The 19,682-nt window shown below is 35.7% G+C and overlaps 2 protein-coding genes and 1 long non-coding RNA gene across 7 annotated transcripts; 2 read left to right on the top strand and 1 right to left on the bottom strand.

Moving 5' to 3' along the window:
* Window positions 1-7,072: 7,072 nt before the first annotated feature.
* LOC143153636 (integrator complex subunit 12) lies at window positions 7,073-9,887 on the top strand. The gene is made up of 5 exons (XM_076325056.1): window positions 7,073-7,529; window positions 8,918-9,200; window positions 9,274-9,421; window positions 9,533-9,598; window positions 9,803-9,887. The coding sequence occupies exons 1-5, from the start codon at window positions 7,119-7,121 to the stop codon at window positions 9,885-9,887; spliced, it is 993 nt and encodes a 330-aa protein (XP_076181171.1). The 5' UTR covers window positions 7,073-7,118.
* A 3,264-nt stretch (window positions 9,888-13,151) lies between these two features.
* On the top strand, window positions 13,152-16,478 carry LOC143153762 (uncharacterized). Of its 2 annotated transcripts, none has more exons than XR_012993915.1 (2): window positions 13,152-13,379; window positions 16,254-16,478. It is a non-coding gene; the product is annotated as an uncharacterized LOC143153762 (long non-coding RNA). The 2 variants fall into 2 exon arrangements; XR_012993914.1 differs by lacking the exon at window positions 16,254-16,478 and adding an exon at window positions 13,557-13,658.
* Window positions 15,895-19,542, bottom strand: LOC143153761 (post-GPI attachment to proteins factor 2-like). Of its 4 annotated transcripts, none has more exons than XM_076325276.1 (5): window positions 19,060-19,542; window positions 18,042-18,352; window positions 17,687-17,954; window positions 17,110-17,307; window positions 15,895-16,367 (listed from the first exon to the last, which is right to left on the bottom strand). In XM_076325276.1, the coding sequence occupies exons 2-5, from the start codon at window positions 18,204-18,206 to the stop codon at window positions 16,234-16,236; spliced, it is 765 nt and encodes a 254-aa protein (XP_076181391.1). In that variant the 5' UTR covers window positions 18,207-18,352; window positions 19,060-19,542; the 3' UTR covers window positions 15,895-16,233. The 4 variants fall into 4 exon arrangements, with proteins under 4 accessions (XP_076181391.1, XP_076181389.1, XP_076181390.1 ...); XM_076325274.1 differs by having other exon boundaries at window positions 19,064-19,542; XM_076325275.1 differs by having other exon boundaries at window positions 19,374-19,542.
* Between the last annotated feature and the right edge of the window lie 140 nt (window positions 19,543-19,682).

Genomic DNA, 19,682 nt, shown 5'->3' with positions numbered 1-19,682 from the left:
TACACGTGTTCTCGAGCGATGGCTTGCGTTATGCAACGATGCATTTTGCATTCAGTCGTATCTAACGACTCTACCTGGTATGTATCGGGATATAAGTTCATTGACATTGTCGATAGGCTGCACCTGACCGTGGCAAAAAATTTGCAGTGTCGTCGAGTCGTTATTGCGCCGCCTCGTTAGATAGCGAATCGGTGCCCAGTTTTTACGCTTAGATCGAACTACATGCCCAAGAGTTTTGCACTCTTTCGCACGATTAATTGAATTGAATCCTATGAAGAAATTTATTAACGCGATTCATTATTTTCTTTCGGACAAATATTAGAGAACCGAACCGTACCTTACAGTTAATTAAGAGCATCTGCTACGATTATATTATAGATAATTCAGTCCTTCGATCGACGACTGGCACAAGTCCAAAATTAGAAAAAATGAGTTTATCATAAGAAACGATAAATATTAAGAATACCTGCTTCGTTTAAAAGTAAGAATCAATTTTATATTTTTTTATTATATCGTTTAGTACTTTCACCTTAACGATAATGCACAAATTTTGTATAATCGCGATAAGGGAGTATACTGTTTGTTTGCACGTAAATACTACTTATTAACGTGTAATAAATTTGATACAGTACGATCGCGTATTGTTACGTTCGTATTGCATCGTATTGGTTCGTTAGATATTAGTAAATTGCGTTACAAAATTTCTCGAAAGTCAAATATTTTAATTAATTATAACGATATGTTACGTCGTATACTAAATTGGAGCAAACTTGAAATTATGGTTCACAGAAGTTGCTTCTATTGTTTCTGCATTGTTTGGAACTGCAGCGGAGGACACAGAAGCCGGCCAATTCCAGTTTTCGCTTAAATTTGTAACGTCGCAACGATAACTAAATTGTATTTGGACATCGTGCTAATGGAGTGGACGCACGGTTCAATTACTACCGATATCGTGACCTTTTTGGCTCTTTCGTTCCTCTGCGACACTTTTTCGTCCAAAAATGCAATTACGCCAATCCGTAGGTCTAGTGGACAATGCGATTTCTTTAATGAAACATTCTCGATAAATACGTATTTAGAAATACTTAAGAAGAAGCGCGAACCGAGGAACAAGAGAGAATATAAACCCAAGCAAGTTTTATATTCCTCCTCGACAGTTGGAAATTATTTTTAATAAGAATGAACAAAATATTCTCACTCCTTTACAAATCTACAGAAACATCAATATCGATATTCGTGAAATTTTAAGTATCTAACTTTGCATTATAAAAAAGATACTTATTTTTATATACAAAAACCCATTTATATGGCGTCGTTAATTCATTATTACAGAAAGGCAATTTGCATTGGTTCGTTCGCGAATACCACGAGCAAGTACGTTTTTCGATTTTACTAGTTAGAATTCATTACCCTTCGATTCATAACGAACGGTAATATATTCGATAATTAATTCAATTTAAACTTACGAAGATTCCACGAATAGAGAAAGTTCGCAATTTCTACGTTGGCAATTTCCCGAGGACAATTTTTTGCGGGCGAGTATTTTCATTGCAAGTTTTACGACGGCGTCGGCCTCTTCCTCATCGATTCTGTTATTTTAAAAAAGGGGTAGAGGCGTTCGATCCATCCTACAGCGAACCTCCGCATCACCTCATAAACTTCGAAAACATTTCTTATAACCGGCGGATGTTCTACGGGGGTGAGATTCCTGGCGGAGCTTATCGCGGCGGAGATTTACTTGCGCGAACGACAAGCTACGAAATATTAAAATATCGCGTGAACGGTGCATTCGGAAGATTCTTCCGACGCCCGCGAGACAGAGACCGTGTCCGTAATATTGTCTTTTCCATCGTAATCGTGTCCCGCGTTGCGGAAAGATCGTAGGAAATCTTTAATTCGGGCACTCGTCGAAAATAATTCAATCGTTACAGTCCATGTGTAACGAAGAACTGGGAAAGAATACTTTCGAATAGAATTTCGATTCACCATCGATCGAAATTTTTTAGTAAAATTCATTATCGATCAAAATTTTTTAGTAAAATTCACTATCGGTCAGAATTTTTTAGTAAAATTCACTATCGGTCGGAATATTTTAGTAAAATTCTAAACTATTGGTCAGAATTTTTTCTAGCACGAACAAACGATCGGTAGCTATCGTAAACGCAGTTTTTATGAACGAAAACGCGGATTTCTCGACGCGAACATCGCGAACACCGTTCAGGCATTCTTTATAGCTCTTTGCGGTGTGTACACGTCGTAAAGAAATCGGAGATAGATGGAACTTGAATAGGCGTATGATTGGAGAGTTATAATAAACGCGTGTAAACGCGAGTATATAATTGATTACGATTTATAGAGAATTTTATTTCCATTTTAACGAGGAAGTAATCACCGAGGAAATCCGTATGAAAATTTACGAGAAACTGGTGCCGATAAAAACTTCTCGCATTTTTCTACAAAAATGCCTTCTCCGTTTTATTAAAAAATATTTCTTCCCTTTAGGCGAAAGTTTTAAACATTTACAGCATTTTACGTATTTTGGTTATATTTGATTATTCTCGTTTGAAAATACTTCCTTCGTTTACGTACATTGGAAATATATTTCGTTAAAAATACAGCTCGAGTTGTGTGAAAGAAAATTAATTTTTTCGTTCGAGAAATTGTCTTCCATCGATCGTCGGAAGGAAAGAACGAAACGAACGAACAGAAACGGGAAACAATTGACTACCTTTGTTTAACTTTATCGAAAGTATCTCGATTAACAATTTCAATCGGTGCGTTCTAAATATCGTACATATTTTGAAAAATGTTCCGTCGATCGGACGATAAATTCATCGTCGGCTCATATTTGGTTCGAACGAAGTTGTTTAAATGACTATTTCCGATAGTTCTTAATTGAAATGTGTATAGCACGTACATACCTCGTATGTACGGAGAACAGTAGAACCTCGATAAATGAAACCTCGATGATTGAATGAGAAACTCGTTCGTTGCATTGTATCGACAAGTGGTAGGGATAGTCGCTTAGCAACGCGAAGCTGGAAGTGGAAGTAACAGGTAGTACATAGTAACCATAGGTAGCGGAGGTACAATACATTGCGCAAGTGGAGCTCTTTCTTGTCGGATTGGGTTACCTCGATCGTTGCATGAATCTCGATACTTGCAGAGATTTCGATCCCGTTTCCCTGCAATTATCAAGGTTTTACCGTGCTACGTGCGTTCCAAAGTTGAACGAAACGATCCTCCGAAGAAGAAATCTGAAACCGATGTCGTTCCAACTAAGTCTTTTCTCGTCCTGGGAATTTTTTAATTTTTATAAAATCAAAGATAACGTAAGCTTCGTGTCGCAGTAATGGTTGATCTAAATATATTAACAAAATTGATAAAAAAATCAAGATTATTATCGTGAAGATTACTGTTTATAATAGAACTGTTTACGCAAGTGTAAAGACCATAAACCAGAAGCGTAGAATTTAAAGAATTGTAGAATATCAAAAGAAACGGAAAAACAGATTTATAATAACTTTCAACGCAAGAAGAAGGTCACCAGTAACACGGTGTTGTTCGAGGGTCGTTAATCCTGGAACCAGACGCAACTGGATCTTAGTTACGACGGTAAATGGAATATTATTAACCGGGTATATTCGAGCCCAGCGAGTCGAAGGGTTAACCCTCTCAAGCAGCGGTTTAGGCGACCACAGAAGACACCACGCTGGGGTCCAAACGGGCCCATATGGCTCCATTTCCTTATTCTCCCAATTAAAAACAACGAAGACAGATTTACGATCGTAACGGAAAAAATCTAATTCGAGCTCGGTTGTACAGATATTTCCAACAAAAATTCTAATATTTTATCGTACATTTGTTAATTTCCAAAAAAAAAAACATCCATAAAAATGTTATAAAAAGATATTTTTATGGATATTTTTTGGCGAAAGTGAAACACAATTTTTTTAGAGTGAACAAACATTTTATTAAATTATATATTCTCCATTTTGGAAAACGAAATCACTTTCCGAACAAGCCAATATTGATCGAGAAAAAAAGTAGTTACTTTAACGATCGTTCGGTAATATACAAGATTGGAATATATTTCAATTGTTATATTTCTATATATTTATAATTTGTGTCTATGTACGCAAACAAAGAGTAAAAAAAACATTCGTATTGCACTCCAAAAAAAAATTGAAAAGTATTTCGCATATTGATGCACATGTCGACAGTGTGTCCGATGAAACGAGTGTCACTAGCAATCCGTTAGGAAAATCCCTAAAATGATAGAAACACACACGACTCGAAGGAAAAAGCGTAGTGTCGGTGACCGTTGACGGTTTAAAAGACCAGAAGCGTTACCGAATACCGATACCGTATCCGATCCAGTTCGAAGAAACGCGGTGGCGGGCGAACGACGACGAAGAAGACGTAGAAGCGTAAACGGGGAAAGGTGGTGCAGCAGAAAGGGTAACCGTGGAGAGACGCGTAGCTCACCTGGCATACCAGGGGAGTATCGCGACACATTTTGATCGAATTCTTCTCGAGGTCGAGGAATGCCGGTATCTCCGGTAGATATTATTACATATTTAGGCGGAACGGTGCGCTCTCGAGGGTAATACACTTAGACGTATTCTCTCGGTGCGCGTTGCTGGTGCTCGGGTGCTGGTGGTGGTGGTGGTGCTGGTGCTGGTGCTATCGGTGGTGGTGGTGGTGGTGCACGGGGATATGTATCCAGCTTTACTCGCGCGCACCGCTCTATACCCGTGCCTCTCTGCTCCGACCTCGAAGGATCGCAGTTCTGCGCGATATCCTGCATATCTCGGCATACCGTCCTCGTCGTTTCCGACATTGTTCCCCGGCCCCGACCCCGACCCCGGTCCCGGCTCCAGCCCCGATCCACTGGCGAATAATCCTACTCGTTCGACGTCTACCGGGCCCGCCCGGCTTCTCAGCTGGATTCCACTCGATTCTGGTACTGTGCTTGCAGAGTGAGAACCCATCTCCCCCGCGTTCACCATAATTGAACGCCTTCTTTACGGATACGCCGGCCAACATCGCGGACACGCAACTAACGGAGTAAACCCGCCTAATGGGGAACAATCGTAACGTCTGCAACGGTGAGTAAGAAATTTCAACGAGAACCGTGTACGTTACTCTTATTTACAGACGGAAGGTGGCCAGAGCGATTTTTCATCGCTGAAAAATACACCGATGAATATTTTTTCCGTTCGAAGGTGTTTGAAACTTTTTGATAGTCGAGTAGCTCGTAAATCGCTCGGCAAAGATTCAAAGATGTCACTTTCGCGGGATTTATCGTCAAGTGTGTTCGTTTTGTTGGAAGTAGTCAGTTTCGTTTCGAAACCGGTGACCAGGTGTTAATATTACACGGTCTATGGTTGACCGATGCCAGTTACACCACCGTCAATATTTGTAAGTAAAATCACCGGTGGAACCAGAATTGTAAATTTCTCTCGAACTCGATTTTATCAAACGCGAGGTCTCGTGTGAAATAAAAAATTCACTTCGCTGTTCGAACTTATTTCCGCGTGAGAAATCATTTCCTGTTCGGTAATGCCACGAATCGCGCCCCATCCTACACAGAATGAACCACGTGACCGATTACAAGTCAATATCTCGGGAACCGATAATACCGTGGCAAGAACTATTAACCACGGTTTCATTAAAAATGTTTTTACAGCGACGTTACTGTTTCGAACTTCACCGACACTTGGAGCTTTTTATTAAGTAGCGTGTGTTATTTAATAAAAGTCGTTATCTTGGAATACATTTCACCTTCGAAATTACTTTTCAATATAGCGGACAAGTTACGACGATGACAACAGGCTCGAGCCGGTTTGTAAATTATAAATTTACGACAAATCTTTACTACCCCGATTTGCGTCCGTGCTGTATTTCGTCGCTTCGTAAACTTGTCTCCGTCGCAACAGAATGCAGAAAATCTGGAAAAAGAATTTTCGAAAATGCCTCGACGTGGCTCGAAATAAGAAAACTCGTTTCGTCGAGAATCTCTCAAAGGACCGTTACGGATATTCGTGGAAACGCAAACGTTCTTTCGAGCTACCCTGTTGTCGAGGATGTAAATAATTCAATTATTCGCGCGAGAAAATTCCATTTCGGAGATTTCGTCGTAATTTTCCTCGAGTAAATCGTCTTCGTTCGCAGGCCACTCTGTATATTATTCCACTGTCCCGGATAGCACTTTCTCCGAAATATTTTTTACGAATATTCGCGACTCGTCGAGGCCGAACGGTCAGTAGCTTTTATTATTATCGAACCGGAGAACAACGGTGCATCGATGCAAATCTATCGATATAGAATCGCCCGGGCGAGTCGATGCTCGAGTTGATAAATACCAACTACTTTTCTTCGGCACATTTCACAATGAACGTTCGTTCAGTGTTTCCGTTACCGATACCACCATTCGTGAAATCGAATTCGTCGAGTATTCGCCATTCGTGCACGTGTCGACGTCACTTCGAAAGTAAGCGTTCCGTTCCGCGGAATCTTCGAATCGACGGAAATTTGAAGAAGAGGAGCTTCCCGATAACACGGAATAGAAGAGAGAAACGCGTTAACGTAAGTTTTATTTACCCTTTCGAAACAACATATTGGATTTACACCTTGCGAAGTGAGTTCCACAAGACACTATCGAATCGTCCAATTTCATATGTTCCAAGTATCGTTTGATCAAAAATTATAGAAGGGTCCGATATTTTTTATCGTACGAGCGAACAGTTAACGATAAATACGTGAACCGGTTTATCGGAAATAAGGTTACAACTATGGATGTGTACGCTTTGCGTTCGTTCTTTTTCTACATACGTATGTAAGGCGTGTCGAGTGTTTATAGAAAAAAGAAAAATAATTTGGATTTTTTTATCGCGAGGCTGTAGAGAATCGTCAAAGATAAAAACGAAATAGCCAACGTAAATGAATAAACGCTCGATAGTTGTACAACAATAACGGTTTCGAGCGTTCGGACAAAAAGTTACGCTCAGTTGAAATTATCCGAGAAACTTTGTTCCAGAAGGCAGTGATAAGAGTTCGTTCGGGAAAAAATGTAGAAGAAATTCGAAGGAAAAGTCGCGTCGAATTTCTCCAGGATGTTCGAGGATACGGAAGATGAATCCGATGTCGACGAAGATTTTCACAACGCTTTGGCCTTGCTACATTCGACGGACGACGATAGCACGGAGAAACTTCGTAAAATGCTCGACGCTACCGTGGAGAGGAAGTACGGTTTTGACAAAACTTTAATGGCGAAGAAATTTCTACAAAATAACAAAATCCGCGGGAAATCGTTCGCGAACGACGCGTTGGAGAAACAGGACGACTTCCTCGCGCTTGAAGGAGGAAACTCCGCGAAGAAGTTGATCTTCGTCGAGGATGTTACGGACGATAATTGGAGATCTGTAAAAATATACGAAACGGAGTTCGAGGACTATACCGAGAAAGGAGACATCCCGAGGATATCCATTCCAGACGAGGGATCTGGAGACGGTCTTCTGTGCAAGGTTTTAATTCATTGCAACGAAATAATCTAATTGTCGGTAATGTTCGTTAATCGACTATTCGAAACGTTACGTAGAGGGGTGTGTTGTCTTAATTGAATTGTCACTTGCGTTGAATCGGTATCCTAATTTTCGTCTATAGCGGTAAGTATACGATGAAACTGTTCGAATCGGTCCATCGATCGTTATTTACAGTTGGAAGTTAACGATAGCGTTACAAGATATCGTTCGAGATCGTCCAATTTGAATTTTTGCTTTTATCGAACAAAATATTTTCTTTCACTGACGAATTAACATCGAATCGTCGTTAACGTTATCATCGTTCGAGCCACGAGCATTCAAATTTCGCGTTTAAAAATATGTAGCATTTTAAATACATCGGTTCGAGATTGTCGGGAACGAGCGATTTATAGAAATCGTTCGATAATTGGAATATCGTACCCCGGAAAGGAATGTCATCGATGAATTCTGGATGCACCCTTTGAACGCAACTGCACAGAGATACAAACTATGAGTACGATACCGAGTTGCAAGCCCCATCGTGTATCCACATTGGTCCACCCTAAGCCTTCCTAAATCTCGACCGTCACCGCTGTTCAGTGAACGAGTTGATTAACCGCAACTCACATGGTAAATCGAAACTCTACCCTGCAACATGAGGTCGACAACTGTCACAACGATGATCCAACCTCATTGACAGACTAGGGGACCAGAGGCTATGCACACTGCCAATTCTGGGGCTCGGTAGGGACTGGAAAACGATCAAACGTGACAGTCTTTTCGACTGAACCACACGGCACCGTTTAATGTACGATGAAATTTTCATAGCACAATTCTCGCTGCAACCAATAAAGTTGTTTCGCATTTTTTTCAAGGCTACTAGTTGCGAATTTGATTCGTTAACGAACTTCTATTTGAGCCATAGCCCTTAAATTGTAGCGGTCGATGATTATAGTTTCACAAACGTACGAGTAACAGTTCAATTTTGGATGAAAAAATATCGATCTACAATCTTTTCGAACAGTCTTCTCAAATTTTAATTATTTATCTATATTGGAAGAGTTCGTGCTGTAAGGAAATCTAATTTAAATTATCGAATTTTTTAACGTCCTTAACGGAAACTATTGAACTATTCAACTAATCTTTTTGAGTGAAATATTAATTTCTATTCAAACCTCTAAAATGTGAAATTAGTTCAATTCGATTTATTACGATACTCGAGTGAAATATTCATTTCTATTCAAACCTCTTAAATGTGAAATTAGTTCAATTCGGTTTATTACGATACTCGAGTGAAATATTAATTTTTATTCAAACCTCTTAAATGTGAAATTAGTAACTTCGATTCCTGTGTTGTGCAATTCGAATTTTTTCGCCACGTGGAATGGAAGATCTGCAATGGAGCAAAACTGGGACCGTTGATTCTGTTGGAGTGTCAAGACTGTCAAGAAGTCTACCACCCTCTTTGTCACCAGCCTCCTGTCGTTGACATCGACGTCTACGATCCAAGGATCGTCTGGCGCTGCAGCAAATGCAACGATACCACTTCCGTAAACACTGCTGTCGCTTTCGACGAAAAGAAACCGAAAAAATTTCGCCGGCACAACGACACAAACAACTCGAAAGAAGTTCTTACGAAGAACGAAACCGGCGTCGCTGATGAAAATTCTCCAGGTAAACATACTACATTGTACGATGGCAGTTTTGTTTTTTATTACACGTGAGAACGAAACGACTGTATTTTTAGATATTTTTCAAAAGACTGGTTGTCCCGGGGAGGGTACAGTGTATGCGAAAGAATCTTCGCAGATAATCCAGAAAACAATAACCGTGTCTTCGAATCAGTTAAGAAAACGAATCGGATCGAAACTTTCGGTAACTCGCGCCGTAGCCAAGCAATAATACAATGTTTTTAACCGCCGAAACTGTTAATAAATATTTTTTACAATTTCTTCTTCTCCGTCCAAATTACGAAAATCTAGAGACACAGATTTTAATTATCAAAGGTCGAAAAAGAAAGCTGATCACTCTTATTGGAGAGATTCCTCCCTTGTACGCAAGGGTACAAAATCGTAAATAATTTTTCGAATTAATACAATACTCTGTAACATTAACCCTTTGCACTCGAGGTTTCTTTGCTACCAGAAACCATCGCCTCGAGAAAATTCTTCAAGTCGTAAAATTAATCTAGAATAGAATATTTATTAATCTAGAACGTGATATTTAAATGTCGAATTTGAATTCGAAACCACGAAATTTTCCCGGGTCGAAAATAGTACACCGAATCAGGTGTCGATGGAGGATCTCCTCTCGAGTCCAAAGGGTTCAAATATAATGGTGACAGACGTTCGAGAAACTTAGGGTCGACAGTGTATCACCAGAAATGGACTCGGTAACGGTTCGAAAGAAAGGCTTCAACGATCGATGTTCATACACGGTACATTTTATTTATTAATCGTTCTTTACATGTACAAGACAGAAGGACTGAACCCATCTTCGCGTGTCTCTCGCCTGTTAACAGATCGACGCGATTTCACACTTCACTCCCGTGAAAGAACATTCCGATTACAGTGCGGAGCACGTTGCTCGGTTCGATTAGAGATAACGCGCGTTATGTTGCCAGCAACTTGTTCAACGTAGTAACGATACATTCGGAATGGCAGAGAAGAAAAGGAAACGGTAACGTGTCATCGAGATTCAATTAACCCTCTATTTTGGTCATTTACATACTGAGAGGTTTCGCTGTCATTGTCGCACGTTCTCGTTCCGTTTGCTCGTTCCTTCTCTGTATTAAGGTCAACGGAGTTCAATTACCTTCGGCAACCATGCCGAAGTTTTAATCAGGCTTGATGCTCGATCACTTTCGCTCTAATTGATCGTGCGTACAAGAGGAGAAGATCAAGTATGCACGTGGAGCGTTAGAAAATTACAGATCGGTGTAATTCACTGTCCGGTGTACACACACACCCGCACGCGCGTACACATACACGCATACACACCGTGACTCTTTCCCCGAGTTGACCGTAATTACGTAACGTGTAAATAGAAATTCTACGCGATCGATCACGGAATTCAGAAATCTTTAAGCAAGTCGGAACGAAGACATCGGATGTAATTTATCTGTGCACCGTTGTTCATTTATTTATCATTCGACTCCGACGGTGTACAGCGTGGCGCAAAATACACGACGCGAGTCGACAAATGGCAATTCGTATCGAATCGATCGAGAAACGTTCGAGAAAATAGTTGTCGTTTTCGAGACAAGCGATTCGGAAAATACACGAATCGTTGTACAAGGACTCGCGACTAAATGTGCTAAAAGTCTTTTTTATCTTTTAATTGACCAGCTATTGAATCATCAACGAATCGAGGAATACTTTGTCTTATGCGCGCGTTCCGTGTACTTCGCGAATCAATTCTCTCGGGAAACGAACAAATTTTCGACCGCATTCTCGATTTATCCTTATTACGAGAACAAAGAGCCGGTGTTCGAATTGTTCCGCGTATTTTCAAGCATCCTCTATGTATCGATTTACAATGTTGATTAGAATTACGGCAAAGTAGATTAATTCCCGCTTTCGAGCGATTTTTAACAAAATCGGGAGCGCCGATTCGCTTAAAAGCGGGTTTGGTGGCAATTCTTTTCTCTCGATTCGCTTGAAAGCGGGTTTGGTGGCGATTCTTTTCTCTCGATTCGCTTAAAAGCGGGTTTGGTGGAAATTCTTTTCTCTCGATTCGCGACGAAGAAACCGAATGGGACGCGACACCGAGAACGAGCGAAATGGAGCAACAACGAGCGAGTCTCGCATTACACGCGTTCGATCACCGAAACTTCAAAGCGATAATCTATCCGTAGACGTTGCGTCGACCGTTAATTTGAGAAATATAATTTTTCATAGTCGTCGTTATACCTTTGCGCGCGTATCGTACATGAATCGGTGAGTTTCTTCCCGATGAAGATCGGTATAAAAATTATTACTCGAAAGCGTGATTCGATACGATCCGACCTTAGAAATAATTTACTCGTTTACAAAAGTTTGCAAATATCGGCTGTTCGTTGACGGGAAGTAAGTGTCCTGACAGAAACGAATTCTGTGATAATACGTGTAACCGATCACCAAAGAAAATTGGAGAACATCGTCTGAAAATTGGTAGTCTCAAAAATAAAATAAACTAGAGAATAAAGAAATTCGTGGTATTGCTTGATCGCGTTAGCACGATTAGGTGTAGCCCGTAAAAGACGACGAGTATAGTTTGTAAACTACTGTACAAACGTAAAGATGCTACCGTAAAGACAGCTATTTGTGCTGATTATCACAGAATTGTCAATCGTTACAAATTATCCGCGCACCGAAGAAGAAAATGTTCCGTTCACGAAGGCATGGCGGTTCGTACGTTCGTTCGTTCGTTCATCCGTTCAACGTGTTTGTAAATCAGAAAAAGTGTTTCGGTAGCAAAATTATGTTGGAAAATATGCGCCGCGAAATATCGTCCGCGAGCCGGTAGCAAGAATATCCGCATAAAAATTTCTTTTCGAATTCTTCGTCCCGGCGAAGAGGAGTGAACCGAAGCATTTTTCTAATTCTTCGCCATAATACACGCAATCACGCTTAATCGTACAACAGCGTGTCACGTTTTCGACACAATTCTCCGTAGAAACCGAAGTTTCGATTTACCTATCGAGTCGATATGTTTTTCGTTACCGTCGTTATTATTGCTGAACAATTGAAATTCGAATTGTACGGGAAATACACTTAATGGCAAGTCTACGAAGCTCGTCCCGACACGCAAAATTCACGTACTGTTTATTACAAAATCAAACTAGAGGAAAAAATATACTTTATATACGCAGGTAATAACAATACGTAAAATATCAGCTCACAACCAAATATTACTATTCTAGAAAAATAGTAGGAATAATATCGTTAAGGATAAGAGTCTAGCAAGTATTTTTATCGGTATTTTCTTTTTCTTTTCCTTTTTTTTTTTTTTTCTTTCTCCGTCAACGGTTCTTCGTCGACAGCGAACGTATCTTTACAATGCGTTAGAACGTTCTCGTGGTATAATTTTGAGATTTGATTTTTAAAAGGAGTGGCGCGAATACGCTAGTATTCAAGTGGTGGAAAGCTCTTCTCGAAAATGCTAAGGTGCGTGCATGCATGCAACGAGGAAAATTGACGTATAATTATAATTGCAAAAACTTATTATCGAGTCTTTCATCAGTCCCTACTCGGATATTTCTTAATTTTCGAGCGACTCGGTATTACTTACGATGTAAAGTTCTTCGTCTACATTTTTTTTTTTTTAACTATATGTGCACTCGCTGTATATACAATTGCAAGTAGGAGCAAAGTGGAAAAAAATGGTTATCGATATTTTTCGCTCGATGCATTTAATAACAATTACATATATATATATATATATATATATATATATATATATATATATATATATATATATACATACATATATATATATATATATATATATATATATATATATATACATATATATATATATATATATATATATATATATATATATATATGTAATTGTTGTAATTATAGCGGCGTATCACTCTGCTCCAGAACCCACTTTGAACTACTTTACATAATGAACCTCTGCTTAAACCACAAGGGACATTCAGCCTAATTCATGACAGAGTCATCGTGCCAAGTGGCTGAGATCAATTAAATAAAGATTCTGACACATGTCAAGGTTGCCCCAAGTTGCACTTCATCAACACATTATATTCTGGCACCGATGTGACATTTTACATAAACCGTATCAGATTTCTTTGTCTCTCGAATCGATTGTAACCTCGTCGAAATATCGCGTTCATAATGTTACAAGGTAAGTACAGTCTACTATAAAATTAGATATCGAAATGAACCATCGTGAGTAACAATGCTCTCTAAATGTACTACTAACAAGGATTTGTTATTCGCAAATTGTAAAATATAACTGTATTGTAAATCATTTTTGCAAACTGTTTTAAAAGAAAACAGTTTACAATTGTCTCACTTTTAGGGTATCTTTAGAATCGTTCGATCATCTCACCTACATCTATCGATAAACAGATTAAAAATTTACGAATTTACGAATTTACTTGACTTTTAGTGGACAATTAAGAAAACAATGACGAACAACTGATTACAAATAAATGTATAAAGCGATTGAAATAATTATATTGTGAGAAACGAGTGATTCATTAAAGATATTTTATAGATTGATTTTAATCTACGTACCACCATGAATTCGATGCCAGTACAATAAATACATGCAGAGTATCTTTAATATATCACTTGGCACAAATATTAATATCTAATAACTGTATCGAGAAACTAACTGTAACAATCCACAATTATTTTTTCATCGAGAGTAGAACTGAGTACAAACAATTGTCTTTTTTGTAACGTAACTATTATGATATGTAATTTAAATAATTTAATATTGAAAGTTACTTTTTTCAAATACTTATAAAAGTAAATTGTTTGTAACTCAATGACAATATGCTATATTTCGAAAAAACAATTGTTACGCAATTGTTTATTGTAAACTTATAAATAAACATACTGACTGTCAATATTTTTGTAACAAGGCTCTAAGAAAGTTCTAAAAAATTATACAGACATCGAAATGTACTATACGAGGAATATTTATATGTGAAAATGTACAACAATGACACCCTTAAGTGTTGTTTAAAATCTATCTGTAACTATTTGCATTTAAAACAAAGTATACAAGGAACATGACTCTGTAATATATCGTTTATAATACTAAGCGATGTATTCATCCAGTGTCTTTAAGTATTACACATATTCGTATGAATTTATAAAACTGATTCCGATACCTACAGCAATGTGTTTATCACAAACTTTGTTTCGCTTAATACTCTCTGTAAAATGTTACTGTGAATACCTTGTAAGGGTATTAAAAGGGAGAATGTGGCTTTCGGTTATAAAATTTCGTACAAACGGTTATTCGAATTAATTTCATAAATTTGTTCCATAATTTTGGACGTTATTCAAGCTTTGGTCAGGAATATATTATACACGATAATTATTGATTTTACTTTCTGTTTGTATGTCCTTCTCTATTAACATCATAATTATTTAAATGCCAATTATTTGTTAATTATCATGTTGTACTTAAAGACTGTATGCTAAACGTAAATGTAGGTATTAATTCTTACATTTTTAACATAATATGGCAATGATTAATTTTATACGAATATCATCAAATAACTTGTTCCTTTTTGGTTGCATTATATTTTACATAGTGTACAACCCATGTATACTTATACACAATAAAATATATCGATGATATATAGCTGTACAATGGTGTACAATATTTTTACTGTACCTTAAATTAAAATTGCGTACACTTACTTTATGAACGCACCTTCATTAAAGACGAAAGTCACGTTAACGTAAATGCATCCTACATGCTAACAATGCATCAAACTTCATGATGCGACCACGTAATATCGTTTTAATACAAATCAAAAATATGACGACTAGAATTAATTATCGACTAGAATTCTGACTTTGCAAAAATCTTCTAAACAAGCAGGTTTAAAATTGTCAATAAGCCAGCTCATATCGCGATTCTTCGTACTATTAATCCTATATTCATCTTTCAAATGAACTATATATACAAACTAAATATGGAATCCTGTTAGTTTGGACTTTATAATATTTAATATTGTTTGTATGTAGGATACATATTTATCTAGTATCACTACGAGTTACCACTACCTAAAAGGCCATTAAAAATTTCATTGCCTGGGAAGATACCAGTGCCATACTTTGGAAGCGCTAGATTTGTTATTTTTTCCTTTTAATTGTGCCTGTATACGTATATTGAAAATAATTGGAAGATACATATACTCTTAATTGCAAATTATTAACTAAATACAAAAATTAAAATAAAAGCTATTGTAAATATTTGTAGCCTAATGTAAAGCATTGGGTCAAACTAGTATTACTTTCTTCAATTAAAAATATTAGTTATTTGGAGAAATGTTGTGCATTGAACTGTGTATCCACTCAGTATATAAAACATTTTTAAAACCTTAGTAATGCTTAAATATTCCAGTGAAAACTTTTAAATATAGAAAATATTTATGATATGTACTACATACAAATATTACTCAAATATCAACGTTTTATATTGCAGTAAATATACTACAGCAAATGTTTTTAAAAACATTTTCAATCAGATATTAAAATTTGAAAATTGTTTGCGATAAATCAAATTTATAAAAGAAAATCTAAATTAGAAAATGTATAACAAAACATTTGGGAGTTTATAATTACTTATTATTTCATAAATTAATTATGTAATATTTCTCTTTCGCTCTCTCTTTCTCTCTTACCGAAAACAGTATTCAGAAATAATAATTTTAGTTTCATCTTTTGATCATTTAGAAGTTTTAATTTTTTTAATGTTATAATATTAAAATTATCATAAATATCACCGAATTCATAAGATGTGCAGTAACAATTATTTATAAACCTTTATAGCTTCGTTTAGTACAGCCATGTTTTATAAAAAAATGTTCTCCAGTGTATGCCAGCGGATACCCAGCTTTATAAAATATATAATTTCATTTTAATTCTTGGCAATAGCACTTCCAGACAGTGGCAGTAGGCACTTTGATGACAATATTAAAATAATGATAAATATAAAATATTATGACGAGTTATTCCACCTTTAAGGCAGGTATACCATTCCCAACAACCAGGTGCTCCTTGGGAAAGTCTAGAACTACGGTAACATGAAAACCCATGTTTGCAGAGGCAATCACATACTCGCATAAGGAAAACCAACTAAATGCTGTTAGAAAAAACAGTCTAATAAGTTTTATATTTAGCAACTGTAATTATAGATCTAAGTTCAATTGTGCTCTTTAGTTATGACTGTTAAATATTTCATGTTTCATTCACATTTAAATAAAGGCAAATGATATTTCTAAATAGTATGTAATCTATATATATAAGTTATCTTCAAGATAAGTGTTCTACTCATCATAAAGAGGAAAGAAGATTATAAATACGAGTCGTGAAACGTCTCTCTTCTAAGTTATAACCACATTTTGTTCATAGCCGAGTTTAACAAGAATGCTTGTCAAGTGTAGAGTTATAAATATTATTATTTTCTTTCTGTTAAAAGTAAACAATAATACTTGTTATCAAATGCTCAACGTTAGAATCTGTGTTTTTTAGGAAATATGCACTCAAATCTCGATTATTATTTTTTTGTTATTGTTTAAAAATAATTAAATTATATTATTTTGCGTAACAAAGTTCAAAATGCTCTGGAAATGTTGTAACATCTTCGAAAGTTGAGATATTGATGCAAGATAAACATTGTGGAAGAAGAAAATCATTTCACAACTGGGACAGGATGTGTTTCCAAATCCATATCCATATGATTTCTTTTTACCCTTACAATGAGTGGAATATACTTTAACCAACTATTTCAGGAACACCTTGTATATTTATTCAACATGATTTTATATACTGTATTAGTGTATATGCTCATTCAATTTACATTATAAATATATGGATTCTCTTACCCAGATCGTGGCACAGTAATCTGTGTTTTAAGAAGAAAAATATAAGTCCAATAGTACTAATAAGACTTATTACAAAAAGTGTCTGTTTGTATTGTAGACTTTGTGCATTTGGTGTCACAAGGCGACCCAGCCTTACTGCAGTTAGCATATATGTAAGAGAACTAATCATGAAGACAATGAAGATTTTTTCATGCACCGCTGAAAGAATAGTTTTATTACTTATTTTCTATAAATCCATTTTATGAAACATTTGAATAAGTAATACGTTCAATCATTTTTAAACTAGAGAGCTTAACCATCTTAATAGCATATTTTGAATCTATATTTAACTGTAGTATATGTACATTAGTTTGTAAACTGACATGCATACTAATCATTAATTTTAGTATGTATGTGCATTGACAAGTATAAACTTATCAACTAGTAAGACAGTATTAATAAATTATACTGTAATTGACATCTAGACTTAATTATATAGCATTACTTATCAATATTGTCCATAATAAATAAATAGATAAGTATATACTATGTCACCTTACAATAAATAGCAAATTATTTCTTTCATAATTTCACTTACAATAATTTTCTCTGTTGGAGATATATGTGACACCACATAAGGCTGCTACTTCTGCAATATTCAACCAGTAACATAAATTTAAAAGTCTAGATCCCATAATTCTCAATGGTACATCCTCGATTGCTTTGAGTATATTGTAATAATATGAACGATAAACACTGGCTATAATTAAACGAGGACCAATATGTAATGCTATACATATACGCCACAAATATCTTTGAGGAGATATACCAGTAATGGCTGAGATTGATGGAAGTACATTGTAAACCTAAATTAAAAATATTAATTTTTAATATAGTTAATAAGTACTGACATTTAAAATAATTTATGGTATTAAATATATATGCATTCATACCCTACAATGTGTTTCATGAATGTCATCTTGTTGGAAAATATATGCTGTAATGAAGCAGACTAAAAGAGTAATAAGAGGTAAAGACACTGTTGCCAAACATAATTTTTTAAATGATATTGCCATATATATTGAGCTTTTGTTGCTTCCCACATTATTTAATTCCATAGTGATATTATCTAGTATTTTGGCATTTATGCACAAAATAAGACAGCTCAAAATGGTATTAAATTGGGCTACGTTAAGATCATAATCGTGCCTTATTTTAATAGTGATTGAAAGTTTTAAAAACTTCCTTAAATTTCATAATACACCTGCAATGAAAAATTAATTTACATTAATTACATGTTAGTAACATGATAAAAAAAATAACAAGCCATCAAGAAACATATTAGAAAACATACTACATAAATTTATATATATTAATTGACTGAACATTACACTTGCATACTGATAATTGCATACATTATTTTATAATAAAACAATAATGTTTGATCTGATTTACACATTATGTAACATTTAATACAAGAATATAGAGAATACAATTATAGTTTTATCAGAATGAAATTTACATATATTTATATTATATTTTACAATATAGTTAAAATAAATATGCTGTACCGAGTAAATATAGAATGAAGGAATAAACTTATTTAAAAGGTGTTAGAAACTATGGTATGCAATGTCGTTATCTGAAAACTGCTTATTTAAAGCGATGAACATATTCGGTTAATTGCCCTATTTTCGGAATTGATTTTAGGGATAACCTACTTTTTCTATTTATAGCAAACAAAAGGTACTGTCACGAATAACGCAAAGTTCATGACATTTGGCTATAGGCAATTTATTATGAAGCTCATACTTTTGCACGACATATGCGATACAGTAACTAAACTTTATTTATATAATAAACAATTCACACAAAAGCTTCGTTAATCTCTTTAACAAGTCGTAAGTTGACAGTTTCTACTTTCTTGACTCATATTATATGTGAAAAATTATTTCATTTAAATTGTAATACCTACGCGACAATAAACCGGATATGATATTTAACAGCGTAATTGTTCATTTATTTCATGAGTAATGCAGATTTCATTCGAGCATTGTAGTTTCTCGTTCAGAAGGATAAGTTTACACACAAGTCAGTACATGAAAGATACACAGCGTACACAACGTCCGAGTAAATAACTCGCAATACTGTATTTATATTGATGTTATTGGAGAATGTCACGATTTTGATTTAATTACAATTTATTGAAATTGTTACAGCTTTGACGACAAATAATTCATTCATATTCATTTATGATCTTCATACGGAAACTCGAGAGAATTTACCTTATTCCTTGTGTACAAACATGTCGTCTGCTAGTCCGCACAAATTCTGTTTGATGAAATGCCATCTACGATTTTTAGATATACTTCTTAAGCTCTTTGATTAACCGCGAATTTTAAATTTTTTCACTTAAAGCTCATACTAGAGAATATATGTAAAAAACGAATGTACGTTACGTTTAGTGTAAATCTGAATAAAGTTCCATATAATATTACAAATTTTCGTTGATTCATCTTATAATGTAATTTTTAAACCTCCAATCTTAGAAAAAATGAACATTAAGTGGTTAACCAATGAAAAGATGTAATTTT

This window comes from Ptiloglossa arizonensis, chromosome 13, assembly GCF_051014685.1.
Source record: "Ptiloglossa arizonensis isolate GNS036 chromosome 13, iyPtiAriz1_principal, whole genome shotgun sequence".
NCBI lineage: Eukaryota > Metazoa > Arthropoda > Insecta > Hymenoptera > Colletidae > Ptiloglossa > Ptiloglossa arizonensis.
The sequence above is the reverse complement of the archived record's forward strand: the minus strand, read 5'-3'. Positions and strand labels throughout refer to the sequence as shown.

Coding starts and splice junctions, on each gene's coding strand:
- LOC143153636 (XM_076325056.1), top strand. CDS start 7,119: ATGTTCGAGGATACGGAAGATGAATCCGATGTCGACGAAGATTTTCAC. Junction 9,422..9,532: donor GTAACTCGCGCCGTAGCCAA/GCAATAATACAA, acceptor TAATTATCAAAG/GTCGAAAAAGAAAGCTGATC. Junction 9,599..9,802: donor GTACGCAAGGGTACAAAATC/GTAAATAATTTT, acceptor GGTCGAAAATAG/TACACCGAATCAGGTGTCGA.
- LOC143153761 (XM_076325276.1), bottom strand. CDS start 18,206: ATGGAATTAAATAATGTGGGAAGCAACAAAAGCTCAATATATATGGCA. Junction 17,955..18,041: donor TTCATGAAACACATTGTAGG/GTATGAATGCAT, acceptor TTTTTAATTTAG/GTTTACAATGTACTTCCATC. Junction 17,308..17,686: donor CTCCAACAGAGAAAATTATT/GTAAGTGAAATT, acceptor CTATTCTTTCAG/CGGTGCATGAAAAAATCTTC.